Raw genomic sequence first — 25103 nt, 5'->3', positions numbered from 1 at the left:
CCTCTATTTATAAAAGCATAGAATCCTTAAAGTACATAAGGAGGCCACTCAGCCCATTGAGCCTGCATCAACAACAAACCCACCCAGGCCCTATCCCCATAAACCCATATATTTACCCTGCTAATCCCTTGAAACTAAGAGGTAATTTATCATGCACGGTCCCCCTAAACTCAGTATCTTTTGATGATAGGAGAGAACTGGAGCACCCAGAGGAAACCCACGCAGACACAGGGAGAACGTGCAAATCCCACACAATCACCAAGGCCAGAATTGAATTTGGGTCCCTGGCACTGTGAGGCAGCAGTGCTAACCACTGTTCCACAGCACTGACACTTTCATAGAAGTAAACCTATCTGGTTCACTAATGTCCCTGCCATCCTTAGCCGGTCTGACTTAGAACATAGAACATTACAGCACAGTACAGGCCCTTCGCCTTCAATGTTGTGCCGAGCTATGTCCAATCCCAAGATCAAGCTATCCCCTCCCTACAATTCTGGAGTGCTCCATGTGCCTATCCAATAACCGCTTGAAAGTTCCTAAAGTGTCCGACTCCACTATCACAGCAGACAGTCTACTCCACACCCCAACCACTCTCTGAGTAAAGAATTTACCTCAGACATCCCTCCTATATCTCCCACCATGAACCTTATAGTTATGCCCCCAGTAACAGTTACATCCCCCCGAGGAAATATTCTCTGCACATCTGCTCTATCAATCCCTCTCATCATCTTATAAACCTCTATTATGTCACCTCTCATCCTCCTCCACTCCAAAGAGAAAAGCCCCAGCTCCCTCAACCTTTCCTCATAAGATCTACCCTCCAAACCAGGCAACATCCTGGTAAATCTCCTCTGCACTCTCTCCAATGCTTCCACATCCTTCCTATAATGAGGTGACCAGAATTGAACACAACATTCCAAATGTCGTCTCACCAGCATCTGGTACAGTTGCAGCATAACCCCACGGCTCTTAAACTCAAACCCCCTGTTAATAAACGCTAATGCACTATAAGCCTTCTTCACAGCTCTATCCACTTGAGTGGCAACCTTCAGAGATCTGTGGATACGGACACCAAGATCTCTCTGTTCCTCCACATTCCTCAGAACCTTCAAGTAATCTGCATTCAAGTTTGTCCTACCAAAATGAATCACCTCACACTTATCAGGGTTAAACTCCATCTGCCACTTTTCGGCCTAGCTCTGCATCCTATCAATGTCTCTTTGCAGCCCGCAAGAGCCTTCCACCTCCACTTAACATATGACTCCACATCCACAGTAATGTGGTTCATTTTAACTATCCTCTGCAATGGCCTAATAAGTTATCACTGGTTTCATAGCATTGCAAAGCACTTGCTCAATGTATCAATGCACAAGAATAATCAACCTATGATAGTCAATCAAAAATATGTTCTTCACAAATTGAAATGGGAACTTTGGTTTCAGTATACCAAGGAGCTTTCGGAACTCTTTTTCATTTTATGATTATGAGGTAGTATGAAAAAGCTATAGGATTTATTTTGCTAATCATAGAATAGAACCATAGAATCCCTACAGTGCAAAAGGAAGCTATTTGGCCCATTGAGTCAGCACCAACCACAATCCCACCCAGACACTTTGCCCATAACTCTACTTAATTACTCTACTAACTCCCTGACACTAAGCGGCAAGTTAACATGTCCAATCAACCTAACCCACACACTTTTAGACTGTGGGAGGAAACCCACATAGACACGGGACGAATGTTCACACAGACAGTGACCCAAGCCAGGAATTGAACCTGGGTTCCTGGAGCTCAGAGTGCTAACTGTGCCACCCTTAAATCAATTGTATATTTGTCTGAACTTTGTCTGTATCCTATCAGCATAGATTGCTAGTGATCTCCCTCATAATGTTCACCTCATTATGGTTAATCAAATAAAACATGTATATTTGAGATGTCATTGTGGAGAATTGTAACATTGTTTACATTGACTTTACATAAACACCATAAGTACAATAAAACTAAATTTAAGTGACAAAGAATGTAGTAGAATTTATAGTCTAAACAACATTGCAGAGTAAAATATTAAATCCCATTTAAAATGGAAAATTCCAGCATACATTCTCTTGTTACCAACAACCTGCATCTTCACCATTAAATTGTACAAAAAGTTAAAAACTTACCATGTTTAACGGCACAGACTAAAATTCAAACATGCAATTGCATTGTTCATTAAGCTGGAAAGTCTAATGTTTCCTTCTGATCCGCAAAGCCAATTTTCAAGACAGGAATTTTAGCATTAGCAAGAATACAGCATTCATTTCAGAATGAGCACAAAGTAAACGTTCCTTCAACTTAAACACAAAGGAGGTGGCGCACTGTAAGTTCTAAAATATAGCGGCAGTTTTTCATGACATCGGCCGGGTGATTTAGATTTGGACTTCACAGCCCGAAGGTTTTTCCAGAAACCATCATTTTACAAGGTGGCGAGGTTAAGTTTAAAGATACTTGTACAATATGCTATTTGCTCGATGCCGCCTAGAGCCTCCAGACAGAATCACACCCAAGTGGTAATTTTATCCTGGAATCTACAGGGTACTAACACTCCTCATTCGAAATACTGTCAGTAAATCTAGCAAAGGTTTACGGAACGGTAACCGAATCGCAAGAGAGTCTATTCGTCGTGAAGGCGAACCGACAATGACATTCTCAAAATTAATCGAAGGAACAGCGAGACAAATTGGTGGACATATTCCGCAATAAACCTCTCATGTAATCAGAACGATATTACATCTGAAATTGTGGTTGACTTACAACTTGAAAAACGTTAAGTAATGCCCCATTTTCAAAGGTATTACTTCGATGGCTGAGGGAGTCAGGTCTATTCTTATTGATTCAAACATACCAAAGACTTATCCTTCATTAAACAAAACCAGAATGTTCACGAATTGCAAATAGTCCATCTTAAGGATGTACTTAAGGAAGTGGTCCTAAAAATAATAGATCCATTGGTGGTCATTTTGCAGTGACTAGTGGGATACCAAAAGGATCTGTGCAAGGATGTAACTGTTCACATAAATGATTTGGACAAAGAACTAAATATTATTTCCAAACTTGCAGATGATACAAAATGGGGTGGGAGGGTAAACAGTGAAGAGGATGCAGAGATGCTTTAGAGTGATTTGGATAGGCTGTGAGTGGGTATATGCATGGCAGATGCAGTATAATGTGGATAAATGTGAGGTTATTTACCTTGGTAGCAAAAATAGGAAGGCAATTATTTGAATGGGTGAAATTTGAGAGAGGTCCTGGTGTCCTCATGCAACAGTTGCTGAAAGTAAGTGTGCAGATACAGCAGACAGTAAAAAAGACAGAATTATTTTATGAGAACAGACTAAGTTAAGATTATATTCACTGGAGTTTAGAAGAGTAATGGGGATTTCATAGAAACTTAAAAAATTCTAACAGGGTTAGACAGGATGGATTTAGAAAGAATGTTCCCAATGGAGGGAGAGGGAGTCCAGAACTAGGATAAGGGATAAACCTTTTATGACTGAAGCGAGGAGAAATTTCTTCACCCACAGAAAGGTGAATCTATGGAATTCACTAACACAGAAAGTAGTTGAAGCCAAAACTTGCGATTTCAAGAAGGAATTAGATATAGCTGTTGGGACTGATATGATGATGGGATATAGGGGGAAGGCAGGCTCAGGGCATTGAATTTGATGATCAACCACAATCAAAATGAATGGTGCAGCAGGCTCAATGGGCCAAAAGGCCTACTCCTGCTTCTATTTTCTATGTATCTTCCTGTCTCTTTCCATAATGTTTACTGTTCAGAGATTTTTTACAAATGCTTTGAAAGAAAATTGCTTTTGGCTGTTAATTCAAGTGTCCAGAGAAAAAGGTGCCAATGACTTGGAGAATACTTGTTCAAAATAATTTTGCAAAATAAAAGTCATTGGGTCAAACCAAGATGATCAAATGAAGTTCCATTCCACCCAGCACTTTTATATGATTTAAAGGGGTTGGATGGTTCAAGTTGGAGGTGGATATACACATCATATTCAAAAATGGCTGCCATATCCTTTCAGTATCATACTGAAAATTGGTATAATCACTAGCATTAGATCTAGAAGTAAGATCTCTAAAAGAGTTCTCCCATCAGGGAGGTAGGTGTTCAGCTAAGAGGCCAATGGTTCACTTCTAGGTTTATGTGGTCTCATATCTTAAATAAAAACTTGATTTGTAGATCTGATTGCAAGTCACTATTAGAGGGTGAAGGCACTCACTGGCTTTGTGGCTTGCTCGATTGTCTTGTGGGGACCTAACTCTCAAATGTTGAGATTGCTTGATGATTGAGACATTTGAATCTGTCCAGTATTATGGTTCAGGTTAGTGTTTTATGAAGCCCACTTGAAGCATAAGTTTTTTACATTGAATTTGGCCAGGATAAGCATGAAATGTTTTACTTCAGGTATAAATCAAGAGACCCACTAGGGAGATTTTATCAAACAAAGTTTATTTAAGAATATAATAAACATGTTTAGAAAGAAAATTAGCAATAACTTTTATCAACTACAAACAAGCAACAAAACAATCACTATAATGTATAGCTCTTAATTAATATCTCTAATGTGTTCCAATTAAAACCAAAATCTAATAAACAAAACTATTTAAACAGATTTATCACTGCACAGCCTAGAGCTCACCTGATATTGAAATCCAGTTTCCTGGGTTGAATGCTGATTTCAGATGATCTCAAAATCTCAGAGCAGGTTGTAGCCAGATCAGCTCCCCAGAACCCCAAAACATAGATTGATGAATGCAGCATGCGAGCAAGCCTTTCTTTCAGCTAACTGGTAAAATTTTCAAAGCAAAACAGAGGGAGAGACTTCTTTCAGCTATGCTTCTAACACTGCAGCCAAAACGAAACTGAAAACAATCCCTGTCACCTGACCTGCCTACAGTTTTTCCTCCTCACAAAAACATCAATTGCCATGATTTTAAAAAATCCGAAAGGTACGCTAACATCACACCAGGGTTGTTATTGATCTTTGTTTTAAAGCATGTAGTGGGGAACAGAGTTGACTTCCAGAATGTTTCCATATCTAAGTTTGGGATGTCCTATGGTTCAGGTTCCCATATTCCACTGGTTATAGAATTCCAGCTTTGGTATAACAGAATCCATCATGTGGACCTGCATGAGGCCATCTGTAAAGAGGAGAAATCCTCATTGGTTAGTAAAGATTTTTAAACCATTAGACATTAAGACACTGACAGAACTACCAGCATTAAGTTAAATTACTTTAAACCAGACATAACAAAAAAGCAGTTTATACACATATGAAATGCAGTAAGAGATTTAAACAATTCGTTATGATTCAAAAACACATATGCTGATATTTTGAATGTGTTAATGTATTTCTAAGCATCATTGTTCACTTTAGCCAAAGGCAGATTGCTGCAAAACATCATGGTAAAGGGCATTAGGACAAAGCCGATTCTAGTGAAATACTGAAACCTTGGAAATATGCAAGGTTAATCAGCAGAGTTTCTAGTGGTAAGAACATTCAGAACATTGAATCAAATTTCATGAAAAGGGTTTATTTGTCATCCAGATAAAATGGATGCATGCTCGCATGTGGAATCATGTGGGATCTGGTTTGACAGTGACCTGCGGGGAACTTATGGTGACGTTCACTTTGAACTTTATGGCTAGCATATGGTTACTGAGGGGTACAAGATGTTGAGTTTGCCAAAATGGGAGGAAGTGTCCAGATTCTAAGGACTAATGAAAAGCTATTATGCCAGAGAGTAAGATGCAATTGGCTAAAGTATATGACAAGTGTTATTGCTGATTTACGCATATTGAAGAAGATTGATTTAAACCTAATGAAAGGCAGGAGTAATTGATAAGAAAATCTATAATTGATCTGTTTTGAATTGTATATATCAGAATTCATTGGCGAGTTCTAGCTGCTCCATCTCGGGAGTTGCCCTGACTCTTTGATGATAATTCCACTAGCAGTCGCTTGTCAAAATAAAGGTTACGTCTTTAAACTGAGACACTAGCTTTGTGAGCCTTGTATTGTCTGAAATTTCTGACCTGCAAAACCCCACCAACACCATCCCAACAAAGTTAAACTATGTTGCGCATGCTCTCAAAACCAGAAATGCAATACCCTGGAAGAACAAATTGACATTGGTAGGTTGTCTATGCCTCACAACCATGTGTGATATATGCATCACTGCATAGTAGATATTAATCCTTGCTCCATTTGCAGGATTCTTCTTGAATTTAACATACAACAAAGACCATTTGACAGTCCTAATCCATATCCGTTAAATATTAGAGTGAAAGGAAGTGTAATTACAAGAACAAGAGATCTAGAAGTAGGACCTGTAGTATTAGAAATACAGCCTAGCAACTGTAATTGACGGCGTATGAGCAAAGGCTAGGGAATTGAAAAACTACGGTAATTCAAAAATTGACCTGAATATAAATAATGGGAAACCGAAATTCGGTAATTTGATGAAGAAAACCAAGTATACTACAAAGAAACCCTCAATCACTAACATGTTAATGTAATTAGGAGACACAAAAAAAAGCTGAAAAATCTCAGCAAATCTGACAGCATATGTGGAGAGAAAACAGAGGTAACATTTTGATTCTGGATCATCCAGGCTTCTTCCAGAATGATTGATTAATTATAAAACAAAACCTTACTTTTTAAAACAAGTTGCAGGAACTGATTCATGCACAATTGTCCACTGAAAGTATAATTATCTATCCCTTTTTTTAAAAGTACTCCAACATCTACACACATGCAAACAAACAAAGGACAAACAAATAGGATCTCTACTGATTTGGGCTTTGGAGGACAGATTTTATAAAATAAAGAATAAAGTTTGCAGTGTTTCATTGCTGCTGTTCTGGAGCTCCCTCACGTGAAAAGGGTTGCTGTCCCAGTAGGCATCTGGAGGCTCTCACAAATGGAGTTTTGGCATGGAGAATGTAGAGCTGGATCAATTCTTCTCGTCTCAGCTCTGCAGGTTTCCAAATGCAGACAAGTTATACTCAGACCAGGATCCCATAGCTGTAGGTTAACAACCTAATACAGAATTTTAGGCAAGGCAGGGAGCAGAGTGACTTAGGGCTACCTTCCATCTCAGCTTAATTCAATCGATCTCACACTTAATTCAAAAAACTGCAGGTCCAAAATCTAAAGCTTTTCTCTGTCATATGACTTCCAGTAAATCACTAGCTTTGCCTTTACCGGTTTTTAACCCAGCAGTTAAAGTGATTGCAGTTCAAAACAAACAAACAGCTCATTCCCCCTCAAGTACCATACTGGTCAGGTGATTTTTCAGAAAAAGCATGCTTTGCTGACAGTTCAAGGTGAATTTACGACCTTTTAAAAAATCTGACTAAATCAAATCCAAATGATACTGCCTCCTTCCATACTTTAAAAAAATATAGTTATGATTCTAACACTAAACTGGATTTAAAAAAGGAGTACACATATAAGTACAGGACCACTGCAGATCAATTATAAGCAGTGCTTGCAACAGTACATTACAATATATTTCAATGTACCAATACTGGACTTCAACAACGGCACTGTATAGAAGGTGAAATTGAAAGGTAGATATCTAAAATTCTTGTTCAGTATACAGCACAACATGGTGCAACATAAAGCAACAAAATTTGGGTTTGAACCTAACAAGTTAAACATCGCAAACCGAACGACGCACATTCCTTCAATACCCTCATTTCTTTCACATTCCAACTGCTCTGTGGCATGACTGCCATCAATCAATATCATTCACCAGCAAGTCACACTTAAAGGAAAACATTGTTGTGAAGAATGGAAGGTCACTGCATCTTTTCATTACTGAATCAAGTAAGAAAGAATTCACAGTTTTGTTACAAAAATGTCATAGCTAAGGTGTCTGCAGGATTCTGACCTGGATATTAGGCAAATTCTTAAAAGGTCTAAAATTGGCTGCTTTGTCAACAAATATTCAGGTGTGGCCAGGAGACTGCTTAATCATAGAATCATAGAATCTCTACAATGCATGAGGAGACTGAAGAAGGGTATTCCTAACCAGCTAATAAGATTGAATACCAGAGTGCAGTCTTTCAGAGGACAAGAGATCAGTAAGGAGTCAAGTGATTCTTAAGACAAACTTACACAGTTTACACATGCAAATGCAATAAGACAATCAAAACAAGTAACTGTGATTTCAAAACATATATATTGATATTTTGTGATATTCTATGATATTTTAAATGTAATGTTCACCTTAGCCAAGCAAAGTTACCAAAAGATATGGTGGTAAATGTCAAAAGTTTAAAGCTAAAGGTCTGGAACTGATTAATCAGCACTATTCTTATTGGGAGGATTCCTGTAAGGGAATGCATCATGCAACAGAATGAATAGATGCATTCACTGCCCAGACAGAAGGATAGATATGCCCCTGGATGCAGGAACACATGTCTATTCAACATGGCAGTGAGCTGTTGGGAACATCTATTTTGACCTTATGCTGATACCAGGCAATAGGGAAATAGTTAGAACCAAGAAGAGAAGTGACATTCAGATTTATTTGACAAATAAGATGTGCTATTAAGTATCATATGGTTGGCTGAGGCACTTGACAGAGACTTGTATTGATGTATGATTAGTCAATGAAATTGACTTTAAGTTAATGAAAGGCGGAATTATTGATTAGAAAACAACAATATTGATCTGCATTTCACTATATACTTCAGAACTTTTGGAGAGGGTCTGTCGGTCTATTCCCAGAGCTATTTGACTCTTTGGAAATCTCTTGTCATTTGTTTATTTGTTCTATGCTTTATTTCTAAAATAAGTCTGTATCGTGTTTGCACAGAGAATTTTGCCTTGTGAGTTTTGAATTATCTTAGTTTAAGACACAATTGGCCACCTTAAAAATGTTCCCACAACAGAGGTCATTCAGCCCATCAAGCTTGTACGCACAACAATCCCTCCCAACACCTATCCCCATAACCTCAAGTATTTACCCTGCTATTCTCCCTGACACCAAGGGGCAATTTAGCATGGCCAATCAGCCGAACATGCACATCTTTGAATGAGGAGAAAACCCGCACCTGCAGCAGGCGACGGTGCAGCGGGACCTCGGGGTCCTTGTGCATGAGTCGCAAAAACCCAGCCTGCAGGTGCAGCAGGTGGTCAGGAAGGCGAATGGGATGCTGGCCTTCATAGCGAGGGGGATTGAATATAAAAGTAGGGAGGTCTTGCTGCAGCTGTATAGGGCATTGGTGAGGCCGCAGCTGGAGTACTGTGTGCAGTTTTGGGCGCCGCACCTGCGCAAGGATATTTTGGCCTTGGAGGGAGTGCAGAGGAGGTTTACTAGGATGATACCGGAGTTGAGGGGGTTGAGCTATGAGGAGAGGCTGAATAAACTAGGCTTGTACTCGTTAGAGTTTAGAAGAATGAGGGGAGATCTCATTGAGACGTATAAGATGATGAATGGGATGGATAGGATAGAGGTGGAGAGACTCTTCCCGCTCAAAAAAGACAGTAGGACTAGGGGGCACAGCCTCAAGATAAAGGGGGGGCGGTTTAGAACGGAGTTGAGGAGGAACTTCTTCACTCAAAGGGTGGTGAATATCTGGAATTCTCTGCCCGTTGAAGTGGTGGAGGCTGCCTCGCGAAATATTTTTAAGAAGCGGGTTGATGGGTTTTTGATAAGAGAGGGGATTAAGGGTTATGGGGAGAGGGCGGGAATGTGGAACTGAGCCACGACAGATCAGCCATGATCTTATTGAATGGCGGGGCAGGCTCGAAGGGCCAGATGGCCTACTCCTGCTCCTATTTCTTATGTTCTTATGAAGAAAACCCTCACAGACACTGGGCGAATGTGCAAACTCCACACAAACAGCCTCTCGAAGCTGGAATTGAACCCAAGTCTCTAGTGCTGTGAGGCAACACTGTGTCACTGTGTCACCATGTCACCCTATTCATAGATTTCCAGGGTGTCCAATTTAAAAAATAAAATAAAATCAGCATACAATAAGCGACAAGAGTTACTGGGTCCTATTGACACTACAACTTGTTTCATTTCTCCCTCAATAATTTATATAAGTGCTTCACTAAACACACAGTTTTTGTGACTGCACTGCCATTAAGGATTACAAAGTAAAAAACACCATGGTCATAGATTGCCACATTTATCTCTGCCCTTACTGTTTCTTTTCAAAAGATTTGAATACTAGTGATTTAAATTGAATACTGGTGGTTAAATTTATGGAACTACAATTGCACTGCAGAATAGAAAGACACATCCAAATTTGCGGATGACATTGTAAACAGTGTCAATGATAGCAAAAATTATAACTTTCTTAAGCGAATGGACAAAACTGTGGTAAATATGCTTGAATGTAGAAAAATGTGAAATTGTTCACTTTGGACCTGAAAAGGATAATTTCTAATTGGCATAAAGCTAGAAACAGTGGAGGTTCAAGAGATTTGAGGATCCATGTATATAGGACAAGTACAGAAATACAGAAAAAAATCATAAAAGCTGAAGGAATACTGACCATCTTATTTAGAGCAATAGGGTGCTTTGGGATAGAAGATTACTAAAATTATTGACAAATCCTGATCAAATCATATCAAGAATACTGCAAGCAGTTCTGGGCAGTACAATTTGGGAAAAGTATATTAGCCTTGGCAGAAGTGTGCAGCAAGGAGAATGAGTATTTTTATTATTGCTTAAGAAGTAGAAGTAGGAAATCGGCCATTTGGCTTCTCAGACCTGCTTTGCTTCTCAATACAATCGTGACTTATTAAATTGTACCTTAACTCCACTTTCCTGCTTGCCCACTTTAAGTCTTGAGTCTCTTGTTTTTCAAAAACCTTTCTAACTCAGTCTTGACTGCCTGCCGGGAAAGAGACTCTCTGCAAGAATTTCGTTCTCATCTCCATCTTAAATGACAGACCCCTTACTTTAAACAGTGTCCCCTACTTCTACATTTTCCGAGAGGAAACATCCTCTCAGCGTTCATCCTGTCAAGCCCCCTCAGTATCTTACATATTTCAACAAGATCATTCTTCTAAACTCAAATGAGTATCGACTCAACCTTTCCTCATGAGACAAAGCCCTCAGCCCACGAATCAGCCTAGTAACCTTCTCTGAACTGCTTCAGTGCAATTTGGTTACTCCTTAAGTAATTTGACCAAAACTTTATACAGTGTCCCATACAGTTGTCTCATCCTTACCTTTACATTTCTTTAATAAAGGCCATCATTCTGTTTATCTTCTTAATTACTTGCTGTACCTGCATGCTGATTTTTTATGCTTCATGTAAAAGGACACCCAGATTGCTCTGCACTGCAGCATTATGTTGGCCCTATTTAAACATTCTGTTAATGTTCTTCCTGCCAAAATGGATAATTTCACATTTTCACACACTGCCAAGTTTTTGCCAATGCACTCACTTAATTTATCCTACCCCTTTCAAGGGTGAGTGGCCAAAGACAAAATGGTCTAAAATATTTTTGTGACAACACATAATGTAATTTTAGCACATTTTATTAGCTGTAGTGAAACGTTAATATTTTTCCCCATTTCAGATGAGTGGAATTATTAGACTTCATGTGGGCAGAAACATTAGTTTTTCCTTGTCTTATATTTTCTGATCTTATATTACCATTAAGTCTGGGGAGCAATGCCTTTATATAAAATCACCAAACTAAGTCTCACAGAATTGTTATGATGCAGGAGGCCATTTGGTCCATCATGTCTGCACTGGCTCTCCAAACAAGCATTATGACAGACTGCTATTCTCCTGTCTTTTCCAGTAATCCTACACATCGTTTCTATTTAAACAATCATCTAATGCCTTTGTGAAGACCTTGACTAAACCTACATCCATCACACTTGCAGGCAGTGGATTCCATCTCAAACCACTCGCTGTGCGAAAAAGCCTTTTCTCACATCACATTTGCTTTTTTTGTGCTTTAAATCTATACCTTCTTGTTTGTGATCCTTTTACTTTGGGGGCAGGGATGCGGGGGGGGGGGGGGGGGGGTGGGGTGGTGGGCGGGAGAGAGTGGAAACAGACAGTTTATCCTGCACAGACCTCTCATCATTTTGAGCATCTCGATCAACTCTCCTTTTAGCCTTCTCCTCTCCAAGGAGAACAATCCCAACATCTCCAAACTATCTTCACAACTAAAGTTACCTTTGGAACCACGCTTGCAAACCTCTTTCTGCACTCTTCACTAATGTGTTCACATTGTTCCTAAGTATGGCACCCAGAACAGTACACAATATTCCAGTTGGGATTGAACTAGTGTCTTATTTAAGTCCAGCTTAACCTCTTTGCTTTTGTACTCAATGCCTCTATTAATAAAGCCCAGAATACAATACACTCTATTAACTGCTCTTTCCACCTGTCCTGCCACCTTCAGTGATCTATGCACATCTATACACAAGTCCCTCTGCACCTGCACTTTCTTAAGAATCTTACCTTATTTTATATTGTCTCTTCATGTTCTTCCTATCGAAATGCATCATCTCACTCTTTCACATCTGCCACCTATCTGCCCACTTCACCAATTTGTCTCTGTCCTTTTGAAGTTCTACACTGTCCCCCTCAGTTTACAATGCTTACAAGTTTTGTCTCATTTGCAGACTTGAAATTGTCCGCTGCACACCAAGATCTAGATCAGGAAAAGCAAGGATCCCCGTACTCTGGAACTCCATTGCAAACCTTCCTCCAACACAAAATGTATACATTGACCATTGCACTCTGTTTCCTATTACCCAGCCTATTTTGTATCCACCTTGTTACTGTCCCTTTTATTCCCTGAACTATATCTTTTCTCGTTTGTTGTGTAGCGCTGTATCACGTCTTTTGAATGTCCACATACACATCACAGCATTTCCCTCATCAACCCTGTCTGTTACCTCTTCAAAAAACTCCAGCATGTTAGCTAAACATGCAAATGATCTCAATATTTCAGCACTCAAAGTGGTTAGTGTATGTGATGCAGATTGAAGTCCATCCCAACAACAGAACATGATCTTGCTGAAATATGTATATGCAAAGCAAATCAAAGGACTATGTCAGACCTTTGCAAACTATTTGACTCAAATTTAACTCACTGCCACCTTCACAAGGGCAATCAGGGATGGGCAACAAAGGTTAGCCTAGCCAGTGATACCCATGTCCCATGAAAAATTATACATACAAAATAAATCTCCTGAAAATTAATGTGGTCCCAGATGCCAGCAAAAGCAAAACAGCAGTATGACATTTTCTGCGTCTCAATCACAGAGATTGTTAAAATTGCCGGCAGGTTAAATAGAAACTAAGTGATCATTCGCCTGGGCCAGGCAAGAGGCAGAAAAAATTCAAAAAAGTGTTTGAATTTTGATTCAAATATCAGAATTCAACCTTTGCAGACTCTTTTGTATCCTCTTCACAATTTACTTTCCTACCTACCTTCATACCGTCAGCAAATTTGGCTAGAAAACAATCAGTCCATTCATCCAAAACCATCAATTGTTGGGTGCCCAGCACTGATTCCAGTGGCAGTTCACTTAATTACATTTTGTCATCCAGAAAATGATCCATTATTCCACCTATTTCCAATTAGTCAGTCAAGCCTCTATTCTGATATCACCCCTAACACCATAAGCTCTCATCTTGTATAGTAACCTTTTATGTAGTACTTTTTCAAATGAGTTTTGAAATTCAAACTATACCACATCTATTGATTGCTTTATTCACCTTGCTTCTTATGTACTCAAACAATTCAAATAAAACTGTTGAACACTATGTTCCTTTCAAAAAATCATTTGTTGACTCTGTCAGTCAGTATTATGATTTTCAAAATATCTTGATTCAAGGATTGTAACGCTGTTGAATGTCAAGGAAGATGGTTAGATTACTTCTTGCTTTTGTCCACTGTCTGGCACTGGTGTTGTGCAAATGTCAATAACCTCTTATCAGGACAAGCTTGAATGTTGTCAGGTCTTGCTGCATGACAGAACGGATTGTTTCAGCATCTAAAAAGAAACTAGGGTTGCACTCCCTGGAAATTAGTAGTTTGAGGGGTGATTATATCAAAGTTTTCAAGATATTGAGGTGAACATGTATCATAGATAGAAACTATTTGCACTGGTTTGAGAGTCCAGGGTTAGGGAGCCTCACCTACAAATTAGAACTAGACTGTACAGATATTAAATTACACAAATGACAGTAGAAATGTGAAAGTTTTTGCAAACAGCAATTGATGATACCCAACTTCTTAATTCTGAAATCTGAGATTGAAAGATTTTTTTTGTTGAGCAGAGGTATTAAGGGATATGGTGCAAAGATAGGCACATAGAATCAGGCCACAAATGGCTCTGTCTGACTGAATGGTGTTAACAGGTGCATGGACTAAATGACATTCTCCTGTTCCCATGGAGAAAGTGAGAGCTGGGACGTAATAAAATTGTAATATAATGTTTTAAAAATTCTTGTTTTCATACTAAAAATCACTGGGAAATGTAAAAGGGCAAATTAAAAATACAAGGAGGGAAGTAGCAAGATTTTGATCCACATGGGCGGGACAATGGTTAGCGCTGCTGCCTCACAACACCAGGGACCCAGGTTCAATTCCTAGTTCGGGTCATTGCCTGTGCAGAGTCTGCATATTCTCCCTGTGTCTGTGTGGGTTTCCTCTCACAGTCCGAAAGACATGCTGGTTAGGTGCATTTGCCATGCTAAATTCTCCCTCGGTGTATTTGAACAGGCACCGGAGCTTGGCGACCAGGGAATTTTCACAGTAATTTCATTGCAATGTTAATGTAAGCCTACTTGTGACACTAATAAACTTTAAACAAAGCAGTCAAAATATGGGAAGCATCACATCACTAAACTACTAAAGTTGAATCATCATGGATTTAAAAAAAATTAGATAAACAAATTGTTAAAGAAATTAAGGAAAGGCACGTTGTTATTGTATATTCCACACTTGTCTGTAAAACTGCCACAAGTTAGACAGACATATTCATTATTGTTCTCTGACTTCAAAAACTGAAGAAACAATCATCATCTGAAATAAATCAAATAATGCAAAAATACTACAAGTATTGAAAATATTTTACTCTCTTTAAACTTTGTATAAAACAAATTCTTGGCGACTGCACAAACACAGGAAAAGATGCAGAATTGGCATCATTCATTTTCTATGCAGAATCTTGGGTTTTTCTTTCATTGTGAAATTTATTTTGTGCCTGGTAACACAAAATACTAGTAAAATTGCTAACGACACATACCATTTACACCAAAACTATCAAATCAGTTCGTACAACAAAAACTGAACACCAGCATGTAAATAAAAGCTACATGCTCATAACTAAGTTCAACTTTCCGTCTCTTCCCCCTCCCCAAATAAAACCTATGTTGTCATGCTTATGATTTATTTACAAACTGCATGTCATATTTCTACCCTTTTCTTTCAACTAAAAACTTAAAGTTAGTCATAACAGGCAATACTTTCACATTATTCAAAAAGAGAAACTGCCAGAAGTACCAGCTGACTGTCCAATTTTGTCAGTGATGGAGTACGCATTACCCCATCCTTATGCCAAGAATTGTTAAGACTCAATTAACATCAAAACAAACATTACTAATTTGTCCTGCTGATTGTGGATTGCGCAGGTCAAGTGCAGTGGCTTGTGAGAATATGACATTTTACCCAGTGACAGAAGCAGACAGAAGGATAAAGATCAGACTGTGGATTCCAGTTACAACCATGAAGAAGTCCACGTCCATCTCCCCTACCTGCACAAAACCCAAGAGGGGGAAGTGGGGGAACAGATGGCAGAGAACATGGTAGAAAAAGGAAATATTTTGGCCAGTAAAAACTTTCAACACTTGGAATATTCCGAGAATATAAATTCAATTTGACCAACTTGTGGCTGAACCCCTTGTATATCAATTTAGTTGGCTCCAATAGCTGAAAGTTGAGAATAAACTGACGTTCAATGTACTCATGTCCAAAACACATACAGTCTCCAATTCAAATATGTAATATCTTAAGCACTTTGGCAAAATAACTAGCTGTATGTTTGTCATGTACGGTGAAAACGCACTTCACCCAAGATCATCAGATTTATATTAGGTCTGGACTATTTAACTCAGGGGAAAGATTGAACTTTGTGAGGTATGCCTTTGCTGAAATGCACTACTTCGGAGTATAAAAAATAGCCTCATGAGAATTTTACTTTTTTTAGTTCGTAATTTTCTTACCTAGATCTACGTCCTTGACTGAAAACCTCCTGTCTGTCACCTCACTCCAATTACATCACCAACGAGAAACACTTCCAAACATATCAGCTGGGACTGTGACTGTAAAGACAAGTCCAAAATTCACAGGGGCCTCCACCCATTGCCTGCACTTATAGGAAACTATGCTAAGATTCTAAAATTCATCATGTTTTTGAGAACCCCAAAATCATGATATCTATGTTTTCTATGGACCTGCTATAAAATGCAGGTGGCATCACTTCAGCATAGCAGGGACAGTAGAATCCCAGTTAAGGTACCCTCATTAAAATAATATAGTTCCAGATTGCACCAATCGGCAGTAAGAAATACTTTGAACAAAAACTACTCTTCCTGAATTTTCTTTCCCCTTTAGCATCAGAAAACATACACAAAGATACAGATGCATTTGATGGTAATTTGAGATCTTTCAAGCCCACAGTCTTGGTAAGCCCACTGAGCAAAACCAACAACACACATTAGTTAATATCTCACACATTTTGATAAATTTTAATTCCATTACTACCAGCAGCTTCAAATTTCTGTCTAACTGCATCAACCAGTTCTATCAATTTCACTTTGTGTCAGAAAGAAATTGAAATAATATGGCTAGTCAAATTATAGCAGACCAATTAATGCAAAATTAAAGCACTTACAAAACACTTCCTTTATGTTATCTTCTGCTCTCACTTGCTATTCTTTGTCCTTTATTTAAAATTTGGGTTGCAAAGGCTGCCCTGATCGCATCGGAGATCAATGTTTCACACACAAATCATTTCAAAAGCAGTTTTCTGCCCACTAATAAACTCATTGGAGGCTCAACAATGCCCAAAGAATTCAACCCAGCTGTGATATTCCATGTAAAGGCTGGTGATGTGGACTACTTGTTTGTTTCTTTCCCATTAGCAGGTTGATACTTGGCAGTGGTGCTCTACGATCAGGAACTCGCCAACAAAAATTCAAGATTCGCATATGAGGACTAGTCATTTGGATGAGTTACTGCAGGATGCCACTGCAAAACCAGATAATTCACATCCCACGTTGATCAATACATTTCAAAAGAGGGAACTTTTTTAAAATGTAAATCCCATTTTTTAAATACTTTTGTTGTTTAGATTCATCAGTAATAAAGTAGAGCTTGGGACATCAATTAACTTTATTACTGTAATATTATTTGTTCTAGCATCAGCGTATCACTGCCATACACAAATAATCACGTCACACTTAACCCAAATCCTAGCAAACATCTGAAGTTCAGGCTAATGCTGTTGTATGCCTATTTACTGGACTTCTGTTGTCTCGCAGAACTTAATCAGCATATCTGAATTTCCTACATCATTTCACCTCTCTCAGATAAATGTTTACACATTTATTCACAATTTTATTAAACTCTAGCCTGTTATATCTGAACAGCCTGATTATCGTGAAAGCTTTTGCACCTTTAATATTTTCCCCAAACTATAAGATGATGGTTTCACGAAATGTAGATCACTCCCAACAAGCAACATTTTTACAAAACAGGAGAATGCCAATTGCACCTTCCCCTTTCCTCCAGGAAATTTCCTTCTAATCCTTTCAATTAATTAATTTCAAAATATGCAAACAAAATATTTATGATAATCTCAGTTCTGCAGTTCCATCTCTATTTCTGCTGCCTCTTCTGGATCCTCACAATTCATTTCTTCAGCTATCCTCAGCTGTTCAAAGTCCTCAATCTCAGCCAACTCGATAACAGGCAAAGGAACTCTCCAAAATTGAAATGAGTTATATTGACAAGATACTTCATCCTGCGGTGCACTCTGGAAGGGAAAGAATAAAAATTGTAAATTGGTCCCAGTGAATAAATGCAAACCACCAGCCATCCAAAGGCAAATACAAAACACATTTGGAAATATGAATAACCACAAGAAGCTACATTTATAAAGTACCTTTTAAAACATACCATACTTTATCAAAGTGTTATAAAACAAAATTTAACAATGAGTCAGATATGGAAATATTAGGAGAAAAGATGAAAAGGTGGTCAATCAGGTCGGTTTTGAGGAGAGTTTGAAAGGAGGAAAGAGAGGTAAAGAGGTTTAGGGAGTTTAATTCCAGAGATTTAGGCCTCGGCAACTGAAGTATTGGCTGTGGAGTTTTTTTCAAACTATTCCCAAAATATAGCAGTTGTTGGCAAGGCCAACATTTATTGCCCATCCTTAACTGCCTTTGAGATGGTGGTGGTGAGCTGCCTTTTTGAACCACTGCAGTCCACGTGGTGTAGGTACACCTACAGTGCTGTTAGGAACAAAGTTCCACTATTTTGACCCAGCAACAGCGAAAGAGTTGTTGATATAATTCCAATTCAGGATGGTGTGCAATTCGGTGAGGAACTTGCAGGCAGGTGGTGCCTCGTAATGCTGATCACGGGCCATACCAAGTTCCAGAGCATGGTAACTGAAGGGCAGCCCAAAGATCCTGGGGAACCGCTCCCACCTCCCTACACTGAGAACCATCTGAATATGCAATTTAAATTCTAACTTTCGATGGTTCCAACTGGGTTATATCAATAGCTACCCAGAAAAAGTTTGAAGAACTAAAAATGCTTTTAGTTTCTGGGTAACTGTTATACAGACCAACACTGCCCCCTCATGGAAGTCCTGCTATCCCCACAAACACCAAGGGACACGTTGAACCCACCCACCACCACCACCCACTTGGATGTTACAAACTCCTTGTTCTTCCATGTGGTAGAGGTCACAGGTTGAAAAAAATGCTGTTAAAGGAACCTTGATAAGCGGCTAAGCATCTTGTAGATGCTACACACTGTTGCTATTGTGTGTCAGTGGTGGAGGGGGTACGAATCAACCAGGTTGCTTTGTCCTTGATAATGTTATGCTTATGTGTTGTTGGAGCTGCAAGTGAGGAATATTCCATTGAGAGTGGCCAGACTTTGGGGAATGATGAATTACTCATTGCAGTATTCCTAGCCTCTGACAAAGCTTTGACAAAGGGTCATCTCGACTTGAAACATCGGCTCTTTTCTCTCCTTAAAGATGCTGCCAGACCTGCTGAGATCACCAGCATTTTCTCTTTTGGTTCCCAGCCTCTAATCCACTCTTGTAGCCATAAAATTTATATGGCTGGTCCAGTTGGGTTTCTGGCCAATGATAACCCTCCAGTGGGGATCTGTGATGGTAATGAAATCCACATGTCCTTCGGTGTCTATCTGGGTTTCCTCTGGGTACTCCGGTTTCCTCCCACACAGTGGTTTGATGTACTGCAGTCTGCTATTGTGATGGTTGGGGACAATCATGGGGCCTCATTTTCATATTAATTATCCATCACCAGAATAGATAAGGGAGATCCAAATGTGATATATTGAGGTTTTTAGGCTTTATGTCTCACAGAGGGGGATAGTAAGTAAAATATGGGATGGGGGGTAATATACTGGCATGGGGAATTGAGAATTAATGAACTGACAGAAGACAGAGTTTAAGAACAAGCAGGTCATCCTTGGGTTGGCAGGATATCATTACTGTGGTACTGCAAGGATCAATGCACCCATCTATTCACAATCTATATCAAGGATTTCGATGTGGGGACCAATTATATTTCCAAGATTGCTGATGACACAAAACCAGCTGGGAATGAGAGTGGTAAGTAAGAAAGATATAAGCAGGCTTTAATGAGATTTTGACAGGCTAAGTGGATGGGCAAAAACATGGCAGATGGAATATGATGCACAAAAATGGGAAGTTATCCACTTTGGTAAATGAGAGATTGGCAGGGTTCTGGGTGCGCTCGTTGTAATTCATTAAAGCTAGCATGTAGGTTCTGCAAGGCAAATTTTATGTTGGCCTTTATTGCAAAAAAATTTGAAATCTTGATGCAATGGTATAGAGCCTTGGTGATACCTCATCTGGAGTCGTCCTCTATGCAGACCTTAACTTTGCAACGTGTGTAAGACCATTATAAAATGTCCAAAACATTTCCTTTACTGTATCAAAGCAACTCAGAATGTTATTTGACGTATGTAAAGAACCTAAATTTTTTTTGGTGTGGTCATTATGGAATGATGATGTTCTCACAAATTTATGAATAAAGTGTATTTTTTTGGAAATAAATATTTGTAAAAGTGGCTCACATCGGTCTATGTGCGTGCGTGAGAGGTCGCTCTCTTTACCTGTGCGGTCCCGCCGGGCAGGCTGCTGCCAGTTAAGGAGCGGCTGGCCCAAGGCTCCCCGGCATCGAGCCCCCGGGTCTGAGGCCAGCTGCGCTCACCGGGCTGGGCGCCATTTGCGCCGCGGTCCCCGGGCTGGGCGCCGCTCGCGCCGCGGTCCCCAGGCTGGGCGCCGCTCGCGCCGCGGTCCCCAGGCTGGGCACCGCTCGCGCCGCGGTCCCCGGACTCGGCTCGGCGTCCCGCGTTCTCCAGCCTCTTGCAGGCGGGCTCCTGCGGCGCCTCCGCCTGCAGCTTCCTCTTGGCGCTGCTGTGGCGCCTCAGGCCCTGATAGTCCACAAACAGGGAAAAGAATCGCTTGCGAGGCTGGTAACACAAAAAGTCTTCCGCTTTCCTCTTCGACATCAGCTACTCCAAGTCGCTCCGCTCCGTCGAGCGCCAAATTCAAACCGCGGCCACCCCATCCCCCCCGCCCAGCGCTCCTCCTGCACTGAGACCACCAGCCAAAAGTTTGAACAAGAAGGTATGCTCACCTCGGATAATAACCACAAACAATATTGGACTGCCCCCCAGAGACCGGAGGCTCATATTACAGACGTTTAAAGATTATTTTATTAGTGTCACATTGCATTAACACTGTAATGAAGTTACTGTGAAAATCCCCTAGTTGCCACACTTCGGTGCCTGTTCCTGTACTGTGAGGGAGAATTTAGCATGGCCAATACACCTAACCAGCATGTCTTTAGGATTGTGAGGGGGAAACCAGAGCACCCGGATGAAACCCACTCAGACATGGGGAGAATGTGCAGACTCAGCACAGAAAGTGACCCAAGCTGGGACTCAAACCCTGGTGCTGTAAGGTAGCAGTACTAACCATGGTGCCACCCCAGCCACAATCCAGCACCTGTTCGGGCACACTGAAGGAGAACTTAGCATGACCAATGCACCTAACCAGCACGTCTTTCAGAGTGGGAATTAACTCCAGGCATTCAATGAAGAGTTGGCCAGCCATAGCTCTGAGTTGGTCACTTCCTGTCTGCCCTGCATTTGCCACCCTGAACTCCGGAGACAGCCCCAGATTTGTTCAGGTGAATCCTGTGTGCCAGATGGGTATCACACTGATGTGTTTTCCCACCGCTGCCATGGAGGGTTGTGCGTGAGTGGTCAAGTCTTCATCTGCATCTCTTGATTTTTGGACATCCTACTGAATTCTCTCAGCACTTATGTTTGAACCTGCTGGAGGGGACTTAGGAGAATTCCATCCCAGGTGTCGGAGTACTTTGAATGCATCATCACCAAGAGCTCCTTCTGCAGGTCGGCCCTGCAGAATGAGCACACTTAGAGTTCTGCAACCAGTGGACATCTCAGGAATATTTGAAGCCAGGGGTTGGCGATAATATTATTTAAATGGTTAAATTCCTTTGTCCTTCTATGATTTGGATTTTATTGTTTTGTTTAATTTGTTTATTTATCAGTGTCACAAGTAGGCTTACATCAACACTGCAATGAAGTTACTATGATAATCCCCTAGTCGCCACACTCCGGTGCCTGTCTGGGTATACTGAGGGAGAATTTAGCATGGCCAATGCACCTAACCCATCTTTTGGACTATGGGAGGAAACTGGAGCATCTGGAGGAAACCCACTCAGACTCGGGGAGAACGTGCAGACTCCATACAGACAGTGACTCAAACCGGAATTGAACCTGTGAGGCAGCAGTGCTAGCCATTGTGCCACCATGCCACCCCTTAGTTGTCTGGATTCAGTATTGGTTGTGCCTCTCGAAAAGGGGATATTTATTAGATTTCAAGTTTGACAACATTAAGGTTACCTAGTTTATCTGAAAATGTAAATAAAAGAGACATTCAACAGAAAGCACTTGCCAGTGTTTTGGACTTTTTAAGTTCTTTGTTTCAGGAAACCCTGTATCTGAATTGAGTAAGCTCATCTTGTAGGAAATGTCTCTGTACTTTGGGTATTTATGATGTGGAGATGCTGGCATTGGATTAGGGTAAGCACAGTAAGAAGTCTCACAACACCAAAGTCCAACAGGTTAAAGTCCAACAGGTTTATTTGGTAGCACAAGCTACAAGCTTTCGGAGTGCTGCCCCTTCATCATGTTAGTGTGAGTGGGCGAACACGACCACTACGGACTCAGAGTCAGATTCAACAGCGGTACAGCTTTATTTAAAGTCGACAGAGGTGCAATCAGGACATACAAACAGCACTGTCCCGAAAGCACTCTGCAAGCCCGCCACAATGGGCTAGTTATACTCAAACTTTGACACGTTGTATGATTCAAATGTTAATGTTTTGTTTACAGTGTTTGACTCTGATCATTCTGTCTTGATGTTTTAAGTATGGTAATCGTTTCTGTCTGATGGGTTTATCAATGGTTTAGAATCTCTGGGGTTTCTTGAACAATGGGTGTTTGGCTGATCTCAGGAAGTCTTTTGAGGCCAAGAAGGCTTCCTTAGTTATGTTAATCCTTAGGTGTTTCTATAGAGGCTTCCTGATATCACTTGATTAGGCATGATGTGGATATGCTGGCATTGGACTGGGGTAAACACAGTAAAAAGTCTGACAACACCAGGTTTCAGTCCAACCGATTTATTTGATAGTAAACTCACTAGCTTTCGGGTTAGCCCCTTCGTCAGGTGAACGGAGAGTTCTGGCCTCAGACAGAGCATATAAAGCACAGACAGTTTACAGATTACTGATTAGAATGTGAATCTTTACACCTAACCTGCTGTTCAAGTCTTAAAGTGGCTGACAATGTCAGGACAATGAAGGAGCACTGATCACAGGTTAAAGAGATGTGTATTGTCTCCAGGCAGTGCAGTAAGTGAGGTTTTGCAAACCCAGGCAAGTCATGGGGGTTACACCTAGTGCGACATGAACCCAAGATCTCCTTCCACTCACATTGCCAGCCACTTTAAGACTTGAACAGCAGGTTAGGTGTAAAGATTCGCATTACATCACTTGATTAGGTCAGTGGTGCTGATTTGATTAGATGAGGGTGCACTTTTAATTTAGTTTCTGTTGGTGCCATCCTGTCCGGTTCCCTTTGTGTGTTAGACCTTGTTTGTATTTTAAAAGCACGCCTTTTGCCTGCTTGTCTAGATCTGTTCCCTTGTGATCTTTAATGGAGGGGTTCTGAGCACAGTTTAGTCTGTTTCCATATTGTATACCTAATTTCAGAAATTTGTTGTCCGCTAACAATCAGGTGAGTGGGGGTTGTGCCCACAAACAGGGCAAATACAGACACAAACTCAATTTACAAGATAATAGTTGGGATGCAAGTATTTACAGGTAATCAAATCTTAAAGGTACAGACAATGTGAGTGGAGAAAGGGTTAAGCACAGGCTGAGGAGGTGTGCTGGCATCTCCACATCATGGTTAGAGCAGAAACTGATAGCCAAGTTCTGCATACTTGAGGACAGCCTCAACCGGGATCCTGGGTTCATGTCACACTATCTGTAACCCCCATGACTTGCCTGAACTTGCAACATCTCACTTACTGTCCTGTCTGGAGACAATACACATCTCTTTAACCTATGCCCAATGCTATCTCCACTCACACTGTCTGCATCTTTAAGACATGAATAGCAGGTTAGCTGTAAAGATTCGCATTCTAATCAGTATTCTGTAAACTGTGTGTGCCTTCATATGCCCTTCTCTGATCAGAACCTTCCACAACCTGACGAAGGAACAGCATTTCTGAAAGCTTGTGGGTTTACTATCAAATAAACTGGTTGGACTTTAACCTGATGTTGTGTTTACCCCAGTCCTACGCCGGCATCTCCACATCATGGAGAAAACAGAGCCAATGTTGAGTCTAGAGGGGTTATGGTCTAAGGGGATTATGATCTGAAATTGTTGAAGACATGATTGGATCTAAAAGGCCATCAAGTGCCTAGGAAGCAGCAACATCCAGCTCTACCTTGCCATCACCTTCAACTCCTTCACTGTTGCTAAATGACCAGACTGATTTTCAATTGACTTGTTGCAGTTATAGATGTTTGGTAGTTATCAGTGTTATTCATTAATCCTGCCATCCATTCATTAATCCTATCTCATTGCACTGTAACAGGCCTGGTATAGCCTGCTCCTGATTGGCTCCAGAATAGGCTGATCTCAGAAATTATCCAAAAACATTCTTTGAATTCATCGTTTACGCAAAGTTTGCCCATTGAATTATTACAGTCTTTATATAGATTAAATTCTTCAGGAAAATCTGTATCCCTATCTGACAACCTCTGACTATTTCTTATTTGGTACCTCATCTTACCATATGGTTACTATTAGGCCGATACACCATCCCCACAAGTGACTTCTTGCCTTATCATTCTTTCCTCATCTCTGCGCAAACCAAATTTACATCCACTTTCCTGAACTTCGGTCACCTCTATCGTGCTGTCATCTTTAACTATTAGAACTACCACTCCATGTTTTCCTAACTTTCTATACTTCCTAAGATTCACACACCCTTCAATATCTACGTCCCAATTTATGGCATCCTGAGCACTCGGAGAAAATCCACATGGCTTCAGGAGAATGTGCAAACTCCACACAGACAGTGACCCAAGCCAGGAATTGAACCTGCGTCCTTGATGCTGTGAGCAGCAGCGCTAACCACTGTGTCAC

The 25103-nt window shown here is 40.4% G+C and overlaps 2 protein-coding genes across 3 annotated transcripts in view; both read right to left on the bottom strand.

Moving 5' to 3' along the window:
• The window catches only part of trpm6 (transient receptor potential cation channel, subfamily M, member 6), a 154283-nt gene extending 151869 nt beyond the window's left edge, over window positions 1-2414 (bottom strand). For both annotated transcript variants that reach the window (XM_080188915.1, XM_080188917.1), the window contains exon 1: window positions 2163-2414. In XM_080188915.1, the coding sequence (XP_080045041.1) occupies window positions 2163-2165 (3 nt within the window). In that variant the 5' untranslated portion in view covers window positions 2166-2414. The remainder of the gene's footprint in view (window positions 1-2162) is intronic.
• A 12698-nt stretch (window positions 2415-15112) lies between these two features.
• On the bottom strand, window positions 15113-20929 carry mllt11 (MLLT11 transcription factor 7 cofactor). The gene is made up of 2 exons (XM_080188914.1): window positions 20463-20929; window positions 15113-18096 (listed from the first exon to the last, which is right to left on the bottom strand). The coding sequence occupies exons 1-2, from the start codon at window positions 20859-20861 to the stop codon at window positions 17920-17922; spliced, it is 576 nt and encodes a 191-aa protein (XP_080045040.1). The 5' UTR covers window positions 20862-20929; the 3' UTR covers window positions 15113-17919.
• Between the last annotated feature and the right edge of the window lie 4174 nt (window positions 20930-25103).

Source organism: Carcharhinus amblyrhynchos, chromosome 5 (genome assembly GCF_965287045.1).
Source record: "Carcharhinus amblyrhynchos chromosome 5, sCarAmb.v2.hapA, whole genome shotgun sequence".
NCBI classification, from domain to species: Eukaryota; Metazoa; Chordata; class Chondrichthyes; order Carcharhiniformes; family Carcharhinidae; genus Carcharhinus; species Carcharhinus amblyrhynchos.
This window is presented reverse-complemented; position numbering and strand designations above follow the sequence as displayed.

Excerpts from the sequence above, each read along its gene's own strand:
- mllt11 (XM_080188914.1), bottom strand. The coding sequence starts at position 20,861 with ATGTCGAAGAGGAAAGCGGAAGACTTTTTGTGTTACCAGCCTCGCAAG. Across the intron at positions 18,097-20,462 it reads TGCCCGGCGGGACCGCACAG|AGTGCACCGCAGGATGAAGT; the intron begins GTAAAGAGAGCG and ends TTTCCCTTCCAG.